Source organism: Lingula anatina, chromosome 1, assembly GCF_051362555.1.
Source record: "Lingula anatina isolate TDL-2025a chromosome 1, LinAna3.0, whole genome shotgun sequence".
NCBI classification, from domain to species: Eukaryota; Metazoa; Brachiopoda; class Lingulata; order Lingulida; family Lingulidae; genus Lingula; species Lingula anatina.
In genome coordinates this window covers 17,567,768-17,588,197 of record NC_141767.1, presented here as the reverse complement: position 1 = coordinate 17,588,197, position 20,430 = coordinate 17,567,768, and the positions used below count along the sequence as shown (strand labels likewise).

Sequence of the window (20,430 nt, the reverse complement as noted above, 5' to 3'; positions counted from 1 at the left end):
AAGCGCCATCTATGGAAATAAATTCTTTAAAGTGCCTTGTTTACATTGCCAACTGCGGGATTTTATTTCTTGTACTCGACAAAAATTGCTTTTATTCGAATATACTTCATGCAAAAAAGAATGACACGGTTTGAAAATGGAGTATATCGAGCCAGACATTTATAACGCTCTGAAAAATGATAATGCCAAGACTTTGGATGAGTTTCTTGAAGCTGGTTTTGACGTGAACCACACGTTTTGCACGAAGAGGATTCCACCGCAGGATGTTGGTTTGACACTCCTGCATGTTGCCGTGAAAAGCAAAAACAGCAACGTGATCAAACTTCTAATCAAAAGAAAATGTGATGTGAACGTTCTGTCCACGCAAGACCCAGGATCCTACCTCCCTTCCACTGTAAAACATTTAGGGAAAAATCTAAAACAGAGTTCTTTATACTTGGCAGTTGTGAACAATGATGTTGAAACTGTTAAAGTGCTTGTAACCGCAGGGGCAGACTTAAAGTTGTGTGACGACATGGGGTGCTCTGTTCTCTGGCATATAACAGACCTGTATGGTGACATATCTATGGCGAGGACCATAATAAAAAGTGGTCAGTGTGCCATTAATTACGCTGATATACATGGGCTGGGGCCCCTCCATGTGGCTGTCATTCGTGGTAACATAGACTTTGTGAAGTTCTTAATGCGCAGCAGAGCTGTAGTTGATTTAGAACAATGTGAAGGTGCTACACCATTGTGTCTTGCATGTAAATATGCCAAGAAGGAGGCAGTTCAGGTTCTCCTACAACACGGTGCCAATCCAAATCATATAGGTAGAAACAATATCTCTCCAGTAAGTTGTGCCATAGGGTTTATGCGGAATAGTAAAGGGAACTTTAATGATGTGCTGGCCCCACTCATTATGGCTGGTGCAGCTCTGCCCTCAGTTCACAGAATTATCGCATCTCTGCCAAAGATGTATTTAGTGATGTATCCAGAGTTCCACCAGTGGCTGTTGGAGCATGCCTCAAAGCCTCGACGGCTTATGGAGCTATGTGGACATGTCATCAGACAACAGCTAGGCAGAGCAAGATGGGGACAGAGTACTTATGCTGCAGTGGAACAACTTCCCCTGCCAAACTTTCTGAAAGACTATGTAGAACTCAGGCATTTGTAAAAATGCATCAAGTACATGTAAATTGAACAATGCCATGTTTATTTTCAGAATATTTACTTCTGTCAGAGGATAATATCTGAAGTAAAAAAGCATTTCTAAAAAGTGTCTCTCGGAATGTAGATTGCATTATTCACAAGACAAAAATGTTGACTTTTGCCAAAAAGTGTAAGAAAAAATTAAGGTCTACATGAAGATTCGGTTATTTGCATGTAAGTTAATCTCAAGTGTGAGGAAATTATATGTACTTTGATCCAAGTACAAAACTGAGAAATAATGTACTTTGTATATAATTTTCAAAAAATGAAAAGGCCAAAACAAGCAGTCTTTTGTGACATTTTCTTTTTTATTGTCATCATGTCTGTATGCAAGACATCTTGGGCAATAATCATAGTAACATATCAAGTTATATATATTTATATAAATACTGTGCACTATGACAATATGACAATAACAACACTGTAACAGATCTGCACACCTGTAACTTGTCTTCAACTTCTATAATTAAATAGATTTATAATTAAACAAAATGCAACAGTATTTTACTTGAAAGTTGCACAATCAAGTAAGTTTACACTCTGCGACAGTTTTCTTAATTTACAGTGATTGCTCATGATATAGAAATGATTCCATACCACAGCAACAGCAACATAAGTTTACCACAAAATCAATAATGTCTTAATACCTATTCATTTTCAGCAAAAAGTATTAATTTTGCCAGCTTATCAAAAACTTTAATAATTGCAGCACCTAACAACATTTGGTAAAATCAGAGCAACTAGGAACTGTAACAGAAAGTAGCATACTTACATACAGTACCATACTGCGGTTTCTAGCCTGCAGAAAACCACTTTTATTTTGAAAACCAGCTTGACTGATCATTTTATTTTTCATATTTATGTGCACCATAACTGTCTTCCTTTTTTTACATTTTGTATGAAAATTTCTAACTAAAGTGACTTACACTTGTACATGATAACACAACTGACGACTGTACCCTTTGTACACCTTAACAACATTTTAAGTGGTATACTATAAAATATAGATTTCCATTGTTCTCACTGAAGTAAGAATGTGAGAAGAGACATAAATGTCACATCTAACACAATATCACAACCTAGTCAAAGGTGAGGAATGTGAAATAGCAGCCAGAAATACGCTAGAGGTTGCTCATGAAAGAGAAGCTGAACTGACAATCAATTTCTATCATGGAAAAAATACACAAACTGAAATGAAGATGTTTTGGAACTACACAACTTAAATTTATAGAAGGGTAGTTAACTGTTGTAAACCATACCAAATGTTGAGGTTATGAGAAAATTAAACCTATCATTGGATCTTACATGTACATTGAAATGGGGATCAAGACATTTTAACCTTATTGCAAGGTCTTCTTCAGGTGAGCTGATTTTGAATTGTCACTGGTGATCCATGGTGGCGTTCTGCACAGGATGTATCCCAGGGCCAGGTCCCAAAGATGTGTTAGTTTTGACAGGAAGAACTTTGTGATCCTCAATAAAGAGGACTGGTTCAGACAAGCTGTGAAAGAAGCCATTCATGAGTGGATTGAACAACCCACCCACAACAAGCACAGTAGCTTGAGATACCAACTACCATTTCTGTAAGATCATTGGGCATTGTAAGGGCATTGTGAGACACCCACCTCAGAGCGTCACCTCTTGTCACCACTGACAATTCAAAACCCATTTATCTGAAGAAGACCTTATGATAAGGTCCAAACTTCATGATCTCCTTTTTAACACAGGATCCAGTATTAGATTAAATTTTTTAGTAATCTCAGTATATCATAACTGGATGAATCAAAATATTCACTTTGATATTAATATCAAATGTCTTCACAAGTGGTTTTCCATAGTACAAAATTTCAACATTTTGTTATATTTTATACAATACTGATTATGACAGGTTTTGTCACAAACTGGCCATAACAGGATGATCCTGGGAAAATAACTATCAAATTGGATACAGATACAAAGATGGACCATGATACTGCATTGTCAAGCACTTGTTTAGTTTTCGTAACTGTATCTTTTCTATGCATAAATTAGGACTGCAGGAAGTGTTTGACAACTTCAACATATTACTGAAATCAAAGAATTGATTAGACTTAACAATTAAAACTAAAAGCATTTAGTGAGCTGTACAGCCATCACTTCTAACAAATATAGCATTTAACAAATACTCATAATTTCAATCAATTTTCTTTATATGCAGCTTTATACTTCGTTACATTACTCATTTATATTTCTCCTAATTGATCTCAAAGTTAACTGCAGCAGTATTGGATTTCTTCCAATTTTTTTTAAACGGGTAAGCAGTTTCCAGAGAGAGCAGGTGCCTTTGAAGAACAAACATGCTGAATGATGCAATGCAAATATTTCTATTAAATACATATCTATTTAATGAAATCACTTAGAATTAGCAGCTCCTGTGGAAAAAAAAGATCAAGACTTAAATATAAGTGAGTTATCTGTGGGTGGAAATGGCCACATTCACTGCATTACATGGGTGATAATAAACAGAATCTTAATAGAAGAAATTAGAAATCAATAACATGTCCATTAGATAAAACTTAAAATCCCTAAAAGGAGATTTTTATGGCAGGTTCATAAATAGATGAAAGGTTTGGATAGCTTTATTCTGCCCATGGAAAAAGGACCACTTTTCATATGCTCATCTGCTGAGGTAAATGCCTTTGACAGCTGGGACGTGTCTGTTTTATAGACATCTGACGTGACAGGACACTGAAAACAATTCAAGGCTAACTTCCATCCTGAAAATAATCTTTTTTTAGCTAAGGTACAATAAGACATTAAGAGAAACACCTTTTAACTCAATACACAACCAAGATAGAAACATGCATGGTTCTCTGAACCAATGCAGCTCTGTGTACTTAAAACTGCCAAACTTTATACATCTTTGAGTTGAATGTGACTGCTAAAGATTACCCAAACTTTTCCATCTACACATACATTTCTAAAATAGGCTCTGTGATAGGTATGTGGAACATCTATGTTTGGAATCTTCCGTTAAATTAGAAGTTTACAGAACATATTTCTCAATTTTGTACCAGAACATTTTACTCAAATTGCTTATGCAGTGCAAGTACAGTAACAGAAACATTTCTTTAGAAACATTTCAGTGAAGATAAAATCTATCAGTGTCTCTTTTTATCTATCAGTGAGTGTTAAAAAACAGCTCTTTGGCCCAATAAACATGAGATCTTTACCTCCACTGATTATCCTCTAGCTTCCTCTGCATTATTGCCTGTAACAGTCATTCACTAATCAGATTAATACAATAATCTGAATACTTGGGCATGACAAAAAATTCCTTTTCAGAACAAATCGTTCCAATCAAACTTTATGAGATAGTTTCTTCATAAATACAGGTATCAGTTCATTCATACTGAAAACTTCTCATTGAAAAAATGCTGTATTACAAATAAATTTACATACTATCTGTGTTTCACATTGCTCTTTATCTTTGCTCTCAAAAATGTGAAATTCTGAATCTACATCTCTGTACTTTTGACTCCCTGACGCTGTAGCCCCTTTTCAAAAGCCTGTCGAGTCTTTTCAACAACCTTCCTTGGCCTTTCTTGTCCTTTATCCTTCAACAAGTGCAGCTGTACAACAGCTTGTCTTGAATTCTGCTACCTAATCCTTCAACAAGTGCCACTGTGCAACAGCTTGTCTTGGTTTCTGCATCATTTCACTCCAATGCTTTTGTTCTATTGGGCCGCTTCTTGATGCTAACAAAAATTTTCCTATCAGTTCATTTCTAGTCATTTTATCAAAGTCCATGACTGAAACTTCTAAACTAGTATCTCTTATTTTTTCAAGAGGTACGTCAAAGCTAAATGATTCATTAAACACAGGAGATAAATTTCTCCACTTGACAGTGGTTTTTCTCTTCTCTACCCTCTTGCCTCCTTGCATTAACCATATTTTTACATAAGGATCTGAAAAAGAAAAGAAAACCACTTAGCAAACATCTTTTAAATTATCGAAATGATTAGGTTTGAAAAAAGCATACGTATGAAAATTAAGGTGTTCAGTAAAATAACAAACTTAGATGCTTTCTCAATTACTTGGTCTGTTTGCTAACCTTGTATTATAATATTGCATGACAGATAAAATGAAGTTATAACCACTGTCATGTCAATCTGTATACATACCCACAGTGTGTAACAAACATTTACTCACCTGAAGAACCTCCCACATCTTTTGCCTTCAAATCTCTAGCTTTGACAACTTCTACCTGTATTCTACCTGGTGTGGGAGTGTAACATATAGAAACCATCAGCTCTCCTAGTTTGCCCTGAAATAAACACAGACTTTGTGTAGCTTATCAAGAAATGAAAAAAAAAATATCACAATTAGTATCTGTCTCAATTTAAGAGATTCTCTCTTGATACTTAAAAACTGCTTCACAGTGCATGGTTACACTTATGTTTGACAGTAGGAAAATATTGACAAAAACCTATTAGTGTTTACAAAGCCAGACAACTAAAATTATCAAATCTATAGACCTGTACCAGCATTGAGAGTGTACAGATAACTACAATAAATTATTATAGTTTTTAGCAAAACAGTTACATTTTGTCTGTTAGCATGTATATATGACAATGTGACCCTGAAAACTAGTTGTAAAGCCTGTGAAACTATGTGAAGGAGAATGGGGTAATAGATCATAAGACTGCTATGTGCAGTGTGGTCATGAATAAAAGCCGGCAGAATTTATCCAGGTGTACTTTTGTTTCATTTTCTTGGAGCTCAGACAAATTACAATCTACTACACAACATTTCACCATTTTTTTCTATAACCTTTTTATTGCTTTCATGGACATTTTCCCAGTGTATGGACTTTCACCCCTATCGGTTCAAAGTTAACCCCACCCCATGGTTTCTCTGGACTTCTACTCTGCTACGTTGTACTGACAGCCTCTTCTTACGCTATCTCAGATGATCCCCATTTGGATAATCGAAATAAACAGAAACATGCACACTTTTAGTTGTTGTGATGGTTTATGATTCGCAAGCAGACTGTGATAATGGCTTAATGTATAAAAATGACAATAAAATCAATCAAATCATATCCAACATCTCAATGGCAATTAGTTATATACCAACTTTACTGGAATGAATTTTTCATACTAGACATAACAGACTGCACATATTATGCAATGTGCACCTAGCACAGAAGGCCTCTGTCTTATCTGGTGCCCATCAGACGAGGCAAGATCAATACCACAGCAAAATGAAACATCAGAAACAGCTCATGATACAATGTCATATGAATCATGGACATGGCAGATTATGGTACTTTTACAAACGACTCCCTGCACAGAATGTAATTCCTACAGAGAACATACATTAGTCTTTCAACATACAAACTAGCTTATTTTAAAATTATCTAGAAAATATGACCATGCTATTGTGCTTTTTTGTTGTTGCTTTTTTATCAAGGGCAATTAAGAAGGGTCCTGGAAATCAATTCTCATATTTGGATACTTTCCACTGACTTCTCCACACATTCAAAATGTGTTAGTGAAAATAACGTAAAGACACAAAATGACAAATAACAGCTTACAGAGAACGCTACAAAATGTTCATATTTCCGTGAAGAGCAGGTGGATTCAAAACCCCCACACATCATTTCAGAGGAAACCCATTGAAGGTGGCACACTTTTCAAGTAATTAGTGATTAGGAGATCCCATTTCCTATTTCAATTTCATTTGGAGGTATAATCTGTCAAAAACTCAATTGCTAGGATATGGCATGGGAGCAAAAAACCAAGCAAACAAATGATTTATTAACCTTGGGGTTAACTACAAGTTCCATTTAGGTGGAAGAAACAATCCCTAGGACAATGAATCAATGTTCAGATCTCTTTTTTCAATATTTATAGTGTTTAGGATTATCATACAAAAAAAGAAGATATATAAGAACATATGAGCCCTCTAGGTATCTGCCTCACTTCTTCCAGACTATCTACTTTGGTAATATGCCCAAAGATTACACTCTCTGCACTGAATTCTTCTTTTTGTTTGTGCTTTGGAGAATAGCATATTATCATATAAAGTAGTCTGAAAACCCCAGTTGAATCCATATCTCATACAGCTACTTTTGGCAAAAGAATGACATTTAAAATGCCAGATTTGGAGTGCTTCCCTTGACAGTGCCCTGAACATCAAAGGTTTCTAATATTTCTCTGTTCTCACTGATTACACAGTCAGATATAAAAAATGACCATGAACTGCATTGGCAGTGCCTCACAAGTCATCTACGTTCTCCCAATATTTTCAATGGTTTCGATGCTTCCACCACACATTTCGTGTGACATATTTAATAAGTCTCAACTCCCTAGGCAACAATGTTTTAAAATAATCAACAACCTCTTCACCATTGAGATAACATGTATTATCTGCCCATAGAGACCATATTTAGATTTGTAGCACACAACTGATGGGCTACAGAGCTGTCTGCCTTGCTTTAATGCGGGCAAATTGGCAAGCAATTATTATTCATCCATTGAAAATTTAAGGGTAGAACAGTCCATAACCTCATCAGCACAACAGAAAATACCTGCTCCTAGCAGCCATGATTCAGTGCAGCTGTCTGAAAAGCAGCCATCAAGGGTTTAACCTTCAATTTAATCTTTCAAATTGCCACTTAGTCTCTCTATGTGAAAAGACTCACATAATATGTCTGGTCTCAAGAGGGACAGGAATGAAGGAACCCCTAGCCAAAATAACAGACATAATTATCTCAAACAAATAATAGGTAATCATCATCAATTTTCTGCAGGCTCACAAATTATGTTATGTCACTGCAATAAATAACTTTGAGCAAAAGCTTTGACGTTAGGGACAAAATGCGCCATGCATCTTCATTAAAGTCACGGAGGGAAATAGGAATATCTATAAATGTGCCACTCTATAACTTGCTGTTGGTATCTCAATTCCCATGTTAGTGTATCAAACTTATAACTATAAACCACAGTTACACAGAATGTGGGTAAACTGAATGGTTAATCAGCTATATTTATGGTCTTCCACGCAGTTAACTCTAAAGTTCCCTAAAACTAATACTTGCACTGGTCATAAAATTCCTAAATAAACTCGATGCAATCCTAGAAAGCCATACACGTATACTACATGTATGTCATTTTGTCCTCTTGTGAAATTATAAAATATAGAGAAGAGGGCTACGTGTAAAACTTTAATGGTGCCTAGATTGAAAATGTGTTAGCTGTGACAGTGTGATGCATGTTGGCAAGTTTTACAAGATTTCTTAACTTATCTACGGCAAAATGTTGTATACTTACTCTAGTTTTACTAGATGGCTGGATATATCTCCAAAATGCAGGGAATGATGCCAAGTTGATCTGACTGAGGGGTACTATTACTTCCCCTATCACATCATCTCTACTAAATCTATCGAAGTCAATAACCTGTAGCATTAGTAGCTTGCTCTCTACCTTGTTGTATGGGAAACCTAGAAAAAAGAAAAAAATATTTTCGTCAAGTAAAATGAAGTGCAACAAATATAGGCATCAAAATAATTTGATTAAATTTTGGATTTCAATACTCTTGAAAGCAGACTCTTAGCTGAAAAACAATACTACCATACCATCAAGGTATCACTGTGATAGGTTTAAGCTTATTAGCATCAGTTACGATGTGATTGTAGAAAGTGGTCCATCAACTTGTCTAATTTTTTTCATAGCCTTTCCCTTGAGAGCTTATTTAGATGTGTTTCTGTAACCAGGCTTATACATACTATTATTTGATACAATGATATTGACATGCCATCTCACCACCAGAGAACTCACATTGAACTTTTTTTTCACATGTTTTAGATCCCATTCCTATACCTAGATCAATCTTGCAGGATCAGTCCATCTCAGAGGAGAATCTCGCTAAATTGCACTCAGCTTTAGTGGTTTAGATGTCTGGCACACCTACTGAAGCTGTTAAACAATACTTAATTACCCATAACTGCTTCAGTAGGCGAGCCAAATAAGCTGAGTGCAATTTTGCCAGATTTCCCTTGAAGATGGACTGATCCAGCTAGATTGATCTAGGTATGGGAATGGGGTCTTATATAATGAAATGAAACATAAAACAACCAAAGTTAGAAAAACTGTTGTTAGTCCTTAGCTGAACTTAGAACATTGAGTACAGTCCTCACATAATGTTTTTAGCCAAGTAAGTATGACCCATTTCAGCAGAATTTCCAAATAGAACAGGCAAACCACAAGAAACCACCCATATGTGACTTATCTAAATTACAAAATAATTATGCAGGACAACAGCAAGATTAGATTTGCTTCCTGTGGTCAGCTAACTGCAGTTAGACAGTCCACTGAGATGGGTCAAATTAGGAATGGATGATCTAACTTGAGCAAAAACACAATTTAAGGTCCAATAGACATAACCATCAATTCCTTATTTCCTCACCAATACATTGTACTAGTGTTCATAAGAAGTACCATTCTTCTGTAGTAAGAAAACAAAGTTAGTCTATAAATATCTTCAAATGACAGTTTATTTTTCTTTGTAGCTTCAGTTATGTGATTGCTTTTTACATTATACTTTTCTAGAGATGCTTAAAGCTCTTTGAAGTAGCATAGGAAGAACAGGTTTTTTACAGTCTTCTACTAATGTTAAAGTATTCCAGTGACTTTCCTTTTAGCTTTATAGTAAAGCTCTCAGGAGACAGACACTACACTGTTCTATGCATAGTAAGAATACATTTTCATGTATACATTTCACTTCAGTCTGATCTCAGAGAAAATTTATACCATTTTTATGATACAGTGGGATGAACATGTGGTTGCATGTAGATTTCTGTATTTGTCCCCAAGAGATGATATATTCCCTGTATGGCTGTCCATGCCTGCCAAAGCAAAAATCTTCTTAAATGATGTGTAAAGAGAAATCTTTTGAGGTAAGACATATAAGCTGATAATTAAAGAAATGCACCAAATAATTGTTCAGACTGTGGTGATTCTTCTAAAATTGCATTGCAAGAAACCGTAGATAACTCGGATTATATCTGAACTTGCAACTCATTCAATCAACTGAGCAAAAAATCTAATTTACCCTTCAATCTTTTTCTTGCACTGAAACACGATAAGCCAAATTCCAAAAGCAACCATTTGTCTTGAATGCAACAAATTTACCATTTAGCAGTGAGACAAGGGTAACTTAATTTGACTTCCATTTACTATTCAGAATCAATATACAGTATGTTTAAGTTCTTCCATAATGAATCTTAGTTCTTGACGTCATAGTTAGCATGCACAATCCACCTTAGCGTGCAGTTAAGAAAGAAAAGGGGGAAATTATTAAAATAACAGAAATAATGTAACACGGAAATGTACTTCCAAAAGTCCAATTAAACACAGAGATTACAAGAAGTGTCCTACAGGTGAAGAGAAAAATACCATTTTCATTTTCTGGATTTTTTAACACATGGGCAGCTATTAAAATGATAAATATATATGACTACTGAAAGCACAACTCAAGGATATCAGGTAATTCTCTAAAATGACATCCTTCTGATTTTATAGGCTTCTTTGTGAGTTTACTCCATATGACAATGGACTATGCTTCAAAAGCTGATAACTCAAACAATTTTGGTGACAATCCCTGCTACACAACTATGGTCCACAAATAGTCCACGAAGGTTGTAAAAACAGCAGAAAACATTAATAGTCAGTACAGAACTTAAAGAAATTACTTGTTATCTCTCTCATGATCAGATGGGTGATTTTATACAGCCTTAGATATGTATTTGATAGTTATAAACATACAAACACCTCAAAAGCACGAGTTTAACCTGCATTTTCTACCCTCTATTTTCTACCCCCCTTCCCTTAAAACATATATTTGTCATTACAATGCTTTTTCAGACATCATTATCTGTCACTTTCTACATCAGTCACACCACACACTGTCACATACACCCTTAAATACTGTAATAACATTCATCTTCATGTACCACTTCCTTAACAAGTCTCACTCTAGCAATTTGACATGAACATGTATTTCCCGATGGTTTAAAATAAAAGAATACTGAACAACTTGTATTGGTATTTTTTGTGTTTCATTGAATCCTCTTGGGTGTCACACATACTTATTTCCTGAAAAGTACAATTTTGTGTTAGAGGTAGGCGTGGGTTTTTGGAAGGAACTGGGGTAGTTTTATCATGGTTTTCACTACATGTATTGAAGTTATTGATCCCTATAGTGAGATAATGTGTAAGAGATAATGTCCAGGGAAAATTAACTACATATGACTATGCTTATGACTGTGTATAGGATATGCAGTAGTGTTGTTATATGCAACAGTGTACAAAAAGTATTTCAGTGTATGTTAAATATTTTAGAAAATGACAATGAGTAAAGTGTCATTTTATTTCATAACATATGCTGTGTAGGACAAAGATGCAGAATGAGGTGGTACGGCAGTGGGAATTCGCCTTTTCAGTTAATTTAATCATATATTTGCTCTTAAATTTCTTTTCAAAAAATGTCCACAAAATGAATTTTCTTATTCCATGTCACTATGCTTTTTCAGTAACTTAATTGTTGGTCAGTTAAACCAATTAACTGCATTTTTGACAGAAGATAGAAAATAATATGCATACTTTTTAAGCAAAGTAGCTTTCTTTGGATTTGACAGAAAATCTCACCATCTCATGGAGACAGATCTAAACTTTCCATTATCAGTAGGATTAACCAGGGTGATAAAAATGGATTTTCTTTATCTGATTTCCAAGCCAGCAGTTATAGTTTGTGTGATAGGATTCTCCAGTGTATGGAGCCCTTACATCAACAATTCTCAAGGGGAATCAAACTCTGTTTCCTAGGACATTTGTTTTTACATGCAGCGGACATGGTGACTATAAGCAGTCATGCAACAGTCACACATTAATCAGACGATCATGACAGAATTTTCTCGCAGAAGTTGAATTTGTACAAACTGAACGAAGGCTGACATGCCATGCTGAAAAATTCACAGGAAATATCATTTCACTGAAAATAGTACTTAACACCTGTATGGCTTAAAGATCCTACAATTTAAAGGTCAAGCTCTCTCCCTCCTGGAAATAAAGATTCAGGGAAAAAAAGGAACAAATAAGTTATCCTTTAACCTGTACATTTCTTCCCCTTTCACTATTAGTATTTCATCATCTCACATGTCAATAAGCTTGGGTTAAACTATGCATAGTGAAAATGGTTAAGCTCTAAATCACTTGGAAAATTTGCCCCTTCTATATGTGATCCTATATTGGAAAGTCAAATGTGTCAGATAAGGCTGGATCAATAATGAGACTGGAAAAATACATTCTCCACACGAAAAAAGGGGAGAGACAATGCCAAATCCGATTTGGGATTCCTGGAAAAATAAATAAAAACATTGATTTCAGATTTCAGAAAGGAGTTTACCCACCTACAGGAACAGTGTGATGCTGGGTTCAATGCAATTACTGGCTTGATCTCCAGTAAGCTAGAGATAGCTTTGTCCTTGCAATAATTTCACTCCTGGGTATAGCCTGCCATTTACTATATACACAAGCAGCATGATCTTAACTACACAACAAGACTGAAGTGCTAAGTTGTGTGCGTACTGAGTGGACTCACTCCATTAACACTTCGGGTCCTTTACTAATGTGCTAAGTGTAAAAGCCCCACTACATTGCTGGTCAGCTGAGTTTCATAATAACCAAAGAAACCAAGAAACATACTAAAGCTAATAAGGTCCTTTAATACTGGGTGTCACTAAAAGTTTATATGTTATTCTGAGAACACCTTGGAAGTGACAGCAGTGAACATCCAGCAGTAACTTAATTCCAACACTTTGTCTCACACTCAATTCTAACAGTGTAATTTTGTTGGAGTTACCCTTCTGTTAGGTGTTCTTTGTAAATGTTTTTGATATGATAATATGATATTGACTGTGTTGGAATAGCTTGTTACATGTTGGTGTACCTATGGCATTAGGCATGGCAGTGTTACAGGCATAACAAGACAGCATGCACAGTTCCTACTTTAAAGTGATCAGTGCTTCTGTTGATATTTTTAAACCTTAATTTCCATGATATCCAAATTTTACTCGATTACAACCAGTCACACAATGCTAAGAAATAACAAGGTGCATGAACTTAATTTCATGTGTCTGGAATTGTCAGTAATAACATTGTCAAAATAGACTTGGGTAGCTTTTTATTTATTAACTGCTAATAAAGATTTCTATAATCCAACAAAAATTGAATAAATAAATAAATAAACTGAGAGAGTTTGACAATATGATGTTATAATATTCATAATAAAATACCTTGGGCTTACAATCACTCAAATGAAATTGATCTAGGTATACCTTCAGGGGTGTCTATTCTGCAGACAAAGATCTTATTATTCCAGATATGCATAAAAATGAACCAAAATCAGACAACAAGGGAAATCAATCTAACACTTACCTTCAAAGCAGAATATCTCATTCCAGTGTGGGTTGAGAGACCGTTTCCTAATTTTGGTTTGCAATTTGTGTTTTTTGTCAGGCAGCAGGACCACTTTGACATAGGGGTCACTAGTCCCCGTGAAGTCCTTAGCTGGCAAGTCTGTGGCTCGCATTACTTTCACTATCAAAGTGTTCTCATTGAAATCATAGCCGATGCTAAATTGTATGCGGCCCAGTTTGTGATCCTCATCTGGATCGTCCAGAAAGTTTCTGGAGCTGCTGGCCTGTAGAGCACCTTGGTGCTCCAGGCTGCTGCCACGTGAAAAGTTGCCATTCCCACCTTGCTGCATACTGAACTGGCGCTGGAAGAGAGATGCACTGTATGAGTAGTAAACTTCATTTCCTACAGAGTACTGAAAAATACAAATTCAGCTGAATATGTTTCAGTTACCTGAGACCAGACAAAGTTCGACTGAAAGTTGTTATCGATTTTAAATGTTTAGCACATCCTATTTAAAATCTTTCTTTGAAAAAAAAAATATATATATATAACCAAAGTACACTACACTTTTCAAAAATAGGCCATTTCTGTTTCTATTAAAAATGGACCTCTGCAAATTTCATAAAACATGATGAACGGCTATTACCTGCATTGGACAAACTATTACCTGTATCTGTCCCCTGTTTTTACTGTACCCTACTGAGTCATTGACATTGTTAGGTGCCTGAGGGTCTGGCTGGACATTTTCTATTGTCATCTGCTTATCAGCTGGCTTCTCAAACCTTGAATGACAAATGTAAGGAAGTTTTAATAACTGTAAAGAAAAGCATAACCTGTACAATAACAAAAAAATGGAAAACAATGTTCTTTTATTGCTAATTTTGAAAGCAATGCAACCAACATTACCTGTATAAACTCATCCTGAAGTATTTGCTTTCTACCTTGTTTATGGAATTAAGAGGACATGAAGAGACCTTCGCCCTTCCCAATCTCAATGCAGTGAGTGAGTGAGAAAACAGCAATTAATTAACAGAATTCTGTTCTATATGGAAGTTAGGAACAATGCATTTTTCCCCTGAGTAATGTCTTTATTGGTTTTTGGCACAGGTGACTAATTAATGAGGTGCAGAAAGGGAGAAAAAGTACCATTGAAATCAATCAATGTTAGGTAATATCTCATTTTTGTTCTACTACCTAGATTAAATGACTAGGCATAAACCATCAATAAGTTAAAAGTATTTCAAAAATAGACTGCTCCTTCAGTAAAAAATGGTCAGTAAGAGCACAAGGTTATATGTCATAAAGTGCACAAGAAGGAACAATTCTTTAAAAATAACTATCACTGTCACAGTTATAAAAAGTTATAAACTGAAATCAACAATCTTAATAAGCAATTTTTCAGTCCCAAATTTCAAACAACTTTATCTTTTCCCATTATACTAATTAACAAAACAATTTAAAGATTAAAAATCAAATTTACAAATACATATGCAGTGAATCCATTCAGTGCTGAAAAAAAAAAGATATTAAATGTAGACATTGCTCATATTTCCATGAAAAATATCCTCCTACATAATCCTTCTGTTCATTATTACCATGGCTACTATGGGGTGGGACAGATTACAGACAGATTATACACTGGTTCCCAAGTGTGACACAGTTTTAAATCCCAAGTTTATCAAAATGGCAGTCTGGTACCACAAACAGATTAAAGTAAGTCGAAAGACCAGAGCGACTGAAAGCACCTTATAACACCACAAGTAATCTGAGTCTTTAATCTACCAATACCATGAATGTAAAAAAGAAAATTAAATATTCCATCCCAGTAAAAATAGAAATGATCAAACTGAGCTACAATGCATTAAACATTACACATTGCCTCAAACTTTGACCATAATTCAACATAAAACACAACATCCAGGAGATTAAAACAATATGTCCAAGGCATATGATTAATTTCTCCATGATTTAACAGTTCCAATTATTTCAGGTTGGCAGAATGGACAATTCATTCCCCTGGTTGCCAATTCTTTTGGTGAAGAAAACCACTTCCCACATCTGTGTAGAATTCAGTTCTCTAAAATCTAGGCTCACTCTAGCAAATATAAATTTCAGCAAAATCCTAACATAAGGTACTATGACTATACAAAATCAGAAATAATCCAAAAATTTTGTCCAATTAATTCCAGCGTAGGCTCAAAATTTAGATGTGTGTAATGAAATTTGTGCTTAAGTGAGCCTAAAAGTAAAACATCAAAAAAAATATTATTCATGTCACTCTTTAATCAGTATCCACACCCAGGTATTCTTCATTTCAGACATAGCCAATCCCAAAAACCCCACACAAGCACAATTTTCAAAAGAGAAAGATAAAATTAATCAAAATACCATGCTTGATCAACAGATCTACCAAAGCCTACTAACTAATTTAGTTGATAAACTCCGTTGCCCAAATTCACTGATCTGTATACTGCAGCATATAACATGGACATCAACTCTCCTGGCCTACCAGATAACATCTTCAAAGCTCCTTTATTTAATCACAGCTGTGTGAGAATTGTCCAACAAACCTCCAGGAAACCTTATCATATTTCTACTGTATTTCATCAGCATCCCAACAAAAGGGATTAAGGGGTATTTTTGGCCATTCAGTCTCCAGAGAACATATTGAATGTGATTTGTTGCAACTTTTCAAAGTAAAGATTAGTACAATGAAGCTGCTAGCATATGTACTGGGTACATTTTTCTACCACCTATAAAAGGAGAGAAGCATGACGTCATTTTTATTTCATACTTCTTGTATATTTAATTACAGTTATTCTGAGAATAATGCTATTTTGGAAAGAGCCAAATTTCAATGAAAATCAAGCAGCTGTAACAAGACATCTATTTCTTTTTCCCAGAATCAAAAAGTAAAAAATAAAAGTAAGCTTGGGCATGATGTTACTTTCCAGGGTTAAAATGGGCCTTTGCTTCTCCCCTTTTTGCTGTAGAATGAGCATTCAACCTATGTTAAAAGCCTCACAAAAATTATTAAGACTGGTAGCAACTTAAATTCAAACACATGACATGGGCACCATGACTTCTGCACCTTTACCACATGACCTTCCTCAAGTAATATCAGAGAATGCCAAGATGATGAAGTCTTCCATTGTGCCACCAGGTGTCTTCCTTGTGGAAGTTGTGCAGGCCTAAGCAATGTGTTTCAATAGTTGCAGTCATGATAAACCAGGACAGCATCATTAAAAAAGTAATAAAAAACAAATCTTGGCAATCTGTTCTGTCTCCCTTCCTCCAAATTAAATATTTATTTCTTAAGTATTCCATTCAGCAGCAAAGTGTATGTTTTCTTCTTGTTAATAATGGACTTTGGCCATTAATTTTTCTTTTTTTCTTCTCTAAATCTGCCAAGCTTGAAAAACTGCCATTGAAAAAACATTAGTTGTATTCAATTTACTATACTGCCTTACATGCCAGGGTCCTCAAATTAACAAATGCACCAATTGGTAATTTGTAAAATGTGACAGCAAAGCTGTCAAATGTACAGACATAAAGCAAAAAGAAAAAGAAAAACACCGATTGTGCATAAAATACATTTTCCCCCCTATTTTGATTTAATATCACATAATGTTTAAAAGCATAACATGGTCATTCAAAAAATGTAACTAGGGCTCCGGGTCCATTGCATCTAAAGGTCGTACACTGAAAATGCCAATATGTGAAAAGTGAAAGTTTCCCAAAAAATTGTACAATTTCAAGATAAATAATACAACCAGGCTAGTTTTCTAATTCGAGCTGTATTTGAGTCTTGAAAATCAATCGAGTAAGTTTGAGGATCATAAGTCATGGTCATATATCCATTTATTGTGTTTACTGCAAAATGTACACAGCAACAATGACGGCAACAGGCACAGGTGATGGCCATATGTATAGGCATGCTTTACATAAGGGCATTTTAGTCTACTTCTTCACCTTCTCTGCAAGAAAAGATGCACAACAAACATCTTAACCGTTGTCATTATTCACCACTAAAAAAAAACCAACCATAATCCCAAAGAGAGAGAAAAAAAGACCCAAAATATTTTTTTTCAATACTGCAAATGATCTAAGCAGAACAAACAAGCTAAGATATAAAACCATATTATACATGTATGTGTGCAATTTTAAACCATCTTGATGGATTCCCCTGGCCAAGGAGGAGATCCAGTAAAGCCACTTTCTAGTCTATCCTAATGTGCAAGTGCACCTACGTGTGTATGAGTGGGTCTGATGCAAAATGATTCATTAATTGACACAGGGGGTGAAGCTGGGCCAAGGATGTTAACCAGCAATAACAGTGGGAGAGGATTTTATTTTTCTAAATAAGTTGACATTTTACTGCAAAATGAGAAATGGCAGAGAACCTAGATCAAATTTTGATTCAGAGCAGACCGTTCCATGGCCAGCAGGGCTATTCTTTCTAACCTCCTATAGGTCCACTAAAATATATATTCTGGCACCAGTCTGACTTATGATAAGTCAACATAAGTATTCAACTGTCTATTAGTCAAAAACAGTTTTGTAATAGGCTAATAGGTATATAGTCAATAAAGGCATACATTTTAGGCAAAGGACAGACTTTTTTTTACAGAGACTGAAGTTAATGAAGTTAAGCTTATTTCTGGATCCACTCCTTTGACCATCACATCTCCATAACATGAATGATAATGATACATACCACACAGTGATGTGACACCGCCCTTCTGGGACACTGTAGATATAAACCAATGCCTTGTTTCTTTATACCATGGCATGAATTTAGGTGACTATAGACAGTTTTATAACAATTGAATAAATCAACATCACACAAAGTGCATTGAAAATGACCTTAAAAAGCAGTAACACAGGATATGAATACAACTGGTGATGTGGACAATTGAAATAACAGAATGCTCTGACATCCTACTTCATTTCTATAACAAAAGGTTATTCTCTGGCAAATATATGCATCTGTGCTGGTGAATCTATGTGCAAAGCTTTTAGTTTGTAACTTAGATTTTGTAGACATGCATGTGAGCTAATGACAACAAAAAAGGCTGCAAAATAGTTTTAAGAGAGAAATAGGCAAAATGTTAACCATATGCATGGAAACCTTGTGCAACCATTCTAGATAGGATGGTTACTAATGTGTTAATCTAGGTGTACTTAATACATCCTAATGTTTCTTTATGATACTTCACCTATTTACTTTTCATCACAAGCACAGTGAAGCAAGAAGCAGTTACAAAGTCAATATTTTAAGTAGATCTGATTTAACAGGACAATCTGCTTCATCTAGTTGTTACAAAACCATCTGGAAGGCATCAAAGCCACAGCTCACTCTACAACATACACAAAAAGGCCTCCAAAACAATAACTCATGGTGAATATTGATTGCAAGTGGAATCCCATAAGTTAATGACACCCTTAGAAATGCAAAAATCTATAATCCTCCGATAGGTTTTCCCAACAAAAAGCACATTTCAACTAATGAATGCAGCTTGTTTTCTGAGATTATTGTATGAGGAAATATTGCCTATGTTCAAATCAAAGAAAACACTTGTTATCCATTCAATACAGCTCAATCCACTAGTTTGTGTCTAAACTACAAATTGTTTCCCCAGGGCTGTTCCTCACACAATAAAACTGATCTATTTACTTTGCGTGGGTAATGGCCATCTGAGTAACCCAACTCATTTCCCCACTGAAATGGTCTCTTGTTATTCATATAGCCCCCCTCCCCCGAAAAAAAAAAAAAAGCTATACTTACTTTATTGTGCTTCTCATTATCACCGGACTTTTTCCAAACAAAAATCTTTCTTTCCATGACAGTTTTTTTGGTTTTGCAGGCATGGTTCCTCCTGCTTCCATTTCCTTGGGTTCTATGGGCTCATATTCTTCCTCATCTCCACGCCCAAAACACCAGGCACACAGCATCACCAGAAATGCCACACAAGCTAGCGACGCCACAGCTGTGCTGACAGCAACAACTGTCATCTTGTCCTCCATCCCTGCAAAGTACGCCAACACAATATATTAACATGAATAACTAGAAGCTGCCATGCTGGTTGATTTTGAACATAATGGTACCTTTGATGTTGATAACCTGGAAATAATTTTTCTTTAATATAAAACAAAATGAAAAAGTAAATTCATAAAAAGCCAATCATAATGAAATGAATCATAAATTTCATCGCATCAAAATGCCTTTTTTATATTTTCCACAGAATAAAAGGCTGCCTATGGAGAATATTTCCAATATTCAGTCATATTTAGTCTATAGTGGGCCTCCTACCAGCAGATAATTGTTTTCCTATTCTAGGAGACCTCTATTAGCATTTTAGATGGGGTTTGAATGCAGACATACTTATTATTATTTTTGCTCAGAGTATTCAGTATTCAAAACAAGACAATAAACACAATTTTATGTCATCAATATTCTTATCATTAGGCTAAGAGTAAAACAAAATTACTACTAGGTCCAAGCTGCTCAAAAAATCAACAGTGCATGAACAGTATTGGTAACCTGAACATCAAATCTTCAAATGTACATTATTATTAAACTCTGATCATTCACTGGTATGTTTGGAGTTTTCCAGGCTGTTCAGAAATATACATCTAGCTATCCATATTTCAAAGTTCCACAGAAGGACGTGATATTAGGAATTAATAGATCAGTGGTTGAGGTGGTTTACCTAAATCAAAATCCCCTTCAACAGGCCAGTAGACAGGGGGGTTTGGGAGGGGACTGAACATTCTG

At 35.3% G+C, this 20,430-nt stretch overlaps 2 protein-coding genes across 23 annotated transcripts in view; one reads left to right on the top strand and one right to left on the bottom strand.

Moving 5' to 3' along the window:
* The first annotated feature begins 8 nt into the window (after window positions 1–8).
* On the top strand, window positions 9–1,321 carry LOC106178189 (nuclear factor NF-kappa-B p105 subunit). The gene has a single exon (XM_013561289.3). It carries the CDS (start codon window positions 137–139, stop codon window positions 1,154–1,156), a length of 1,020 nt encoding a protein of 339 aa, XP_013416743.2. The 5' UTR covers window positions 9–136; the 3' UTR covers window positions 1,157–1,321.
* A 159-nt stretch (window positions 1,322–1,480) lies between these two features.
* The window catches only part of LOC106178188 (synaptotagmin-7), a 71,085-nt gene continuing 52,135 nt past the window's right edge, over window positions 1,481–20,430 (bottom strand). For 19 of the 22 annotated variants that reach the window (XM_087002035.1, XM_087002033.1, XM_087002047.1 and 16 more), the window contains 7 exons: window positions 19,441–19,681; window positions 18,370–18,402; window positions 14,299–14,434; window positions 13,671–14,013; window positions 8,508–8,677; window positions 5,383–5,497; window positions 1,481–5,138 (listed from right to left, as the gene is read on the bottom strand). In XM_087002035.1, the coding sequence (XP_086858161.1) occupies window positions 4,834–5,138; window positions 5,383–5,497; window positions 8,508–8,677; window positions 13,671–14,013; window positions 14,299–14,434; window positions 18,370–18,402; window positions 19,441–19,679 (1,341 nt within the window). In that variant the 5' untranslated portion in view covers window positions 19,680–19,681 and the 3' untranslated portion in view covers window positions 1,481–4,833. The remainder of the gene's footprint in view (window positions 5,139–5,382; window positions 5,498–8,507; window positions 8,678–13,670; window positions 14,014–14,298; window positions 14,435–18,369; window positions 18,403–19,440; window positions 19,682–20,430) is intronic. The other 3 variants (XM_013561273.2, XM_087002031.1, XM_013561274.3) reach the window with 3 other exon arrangements.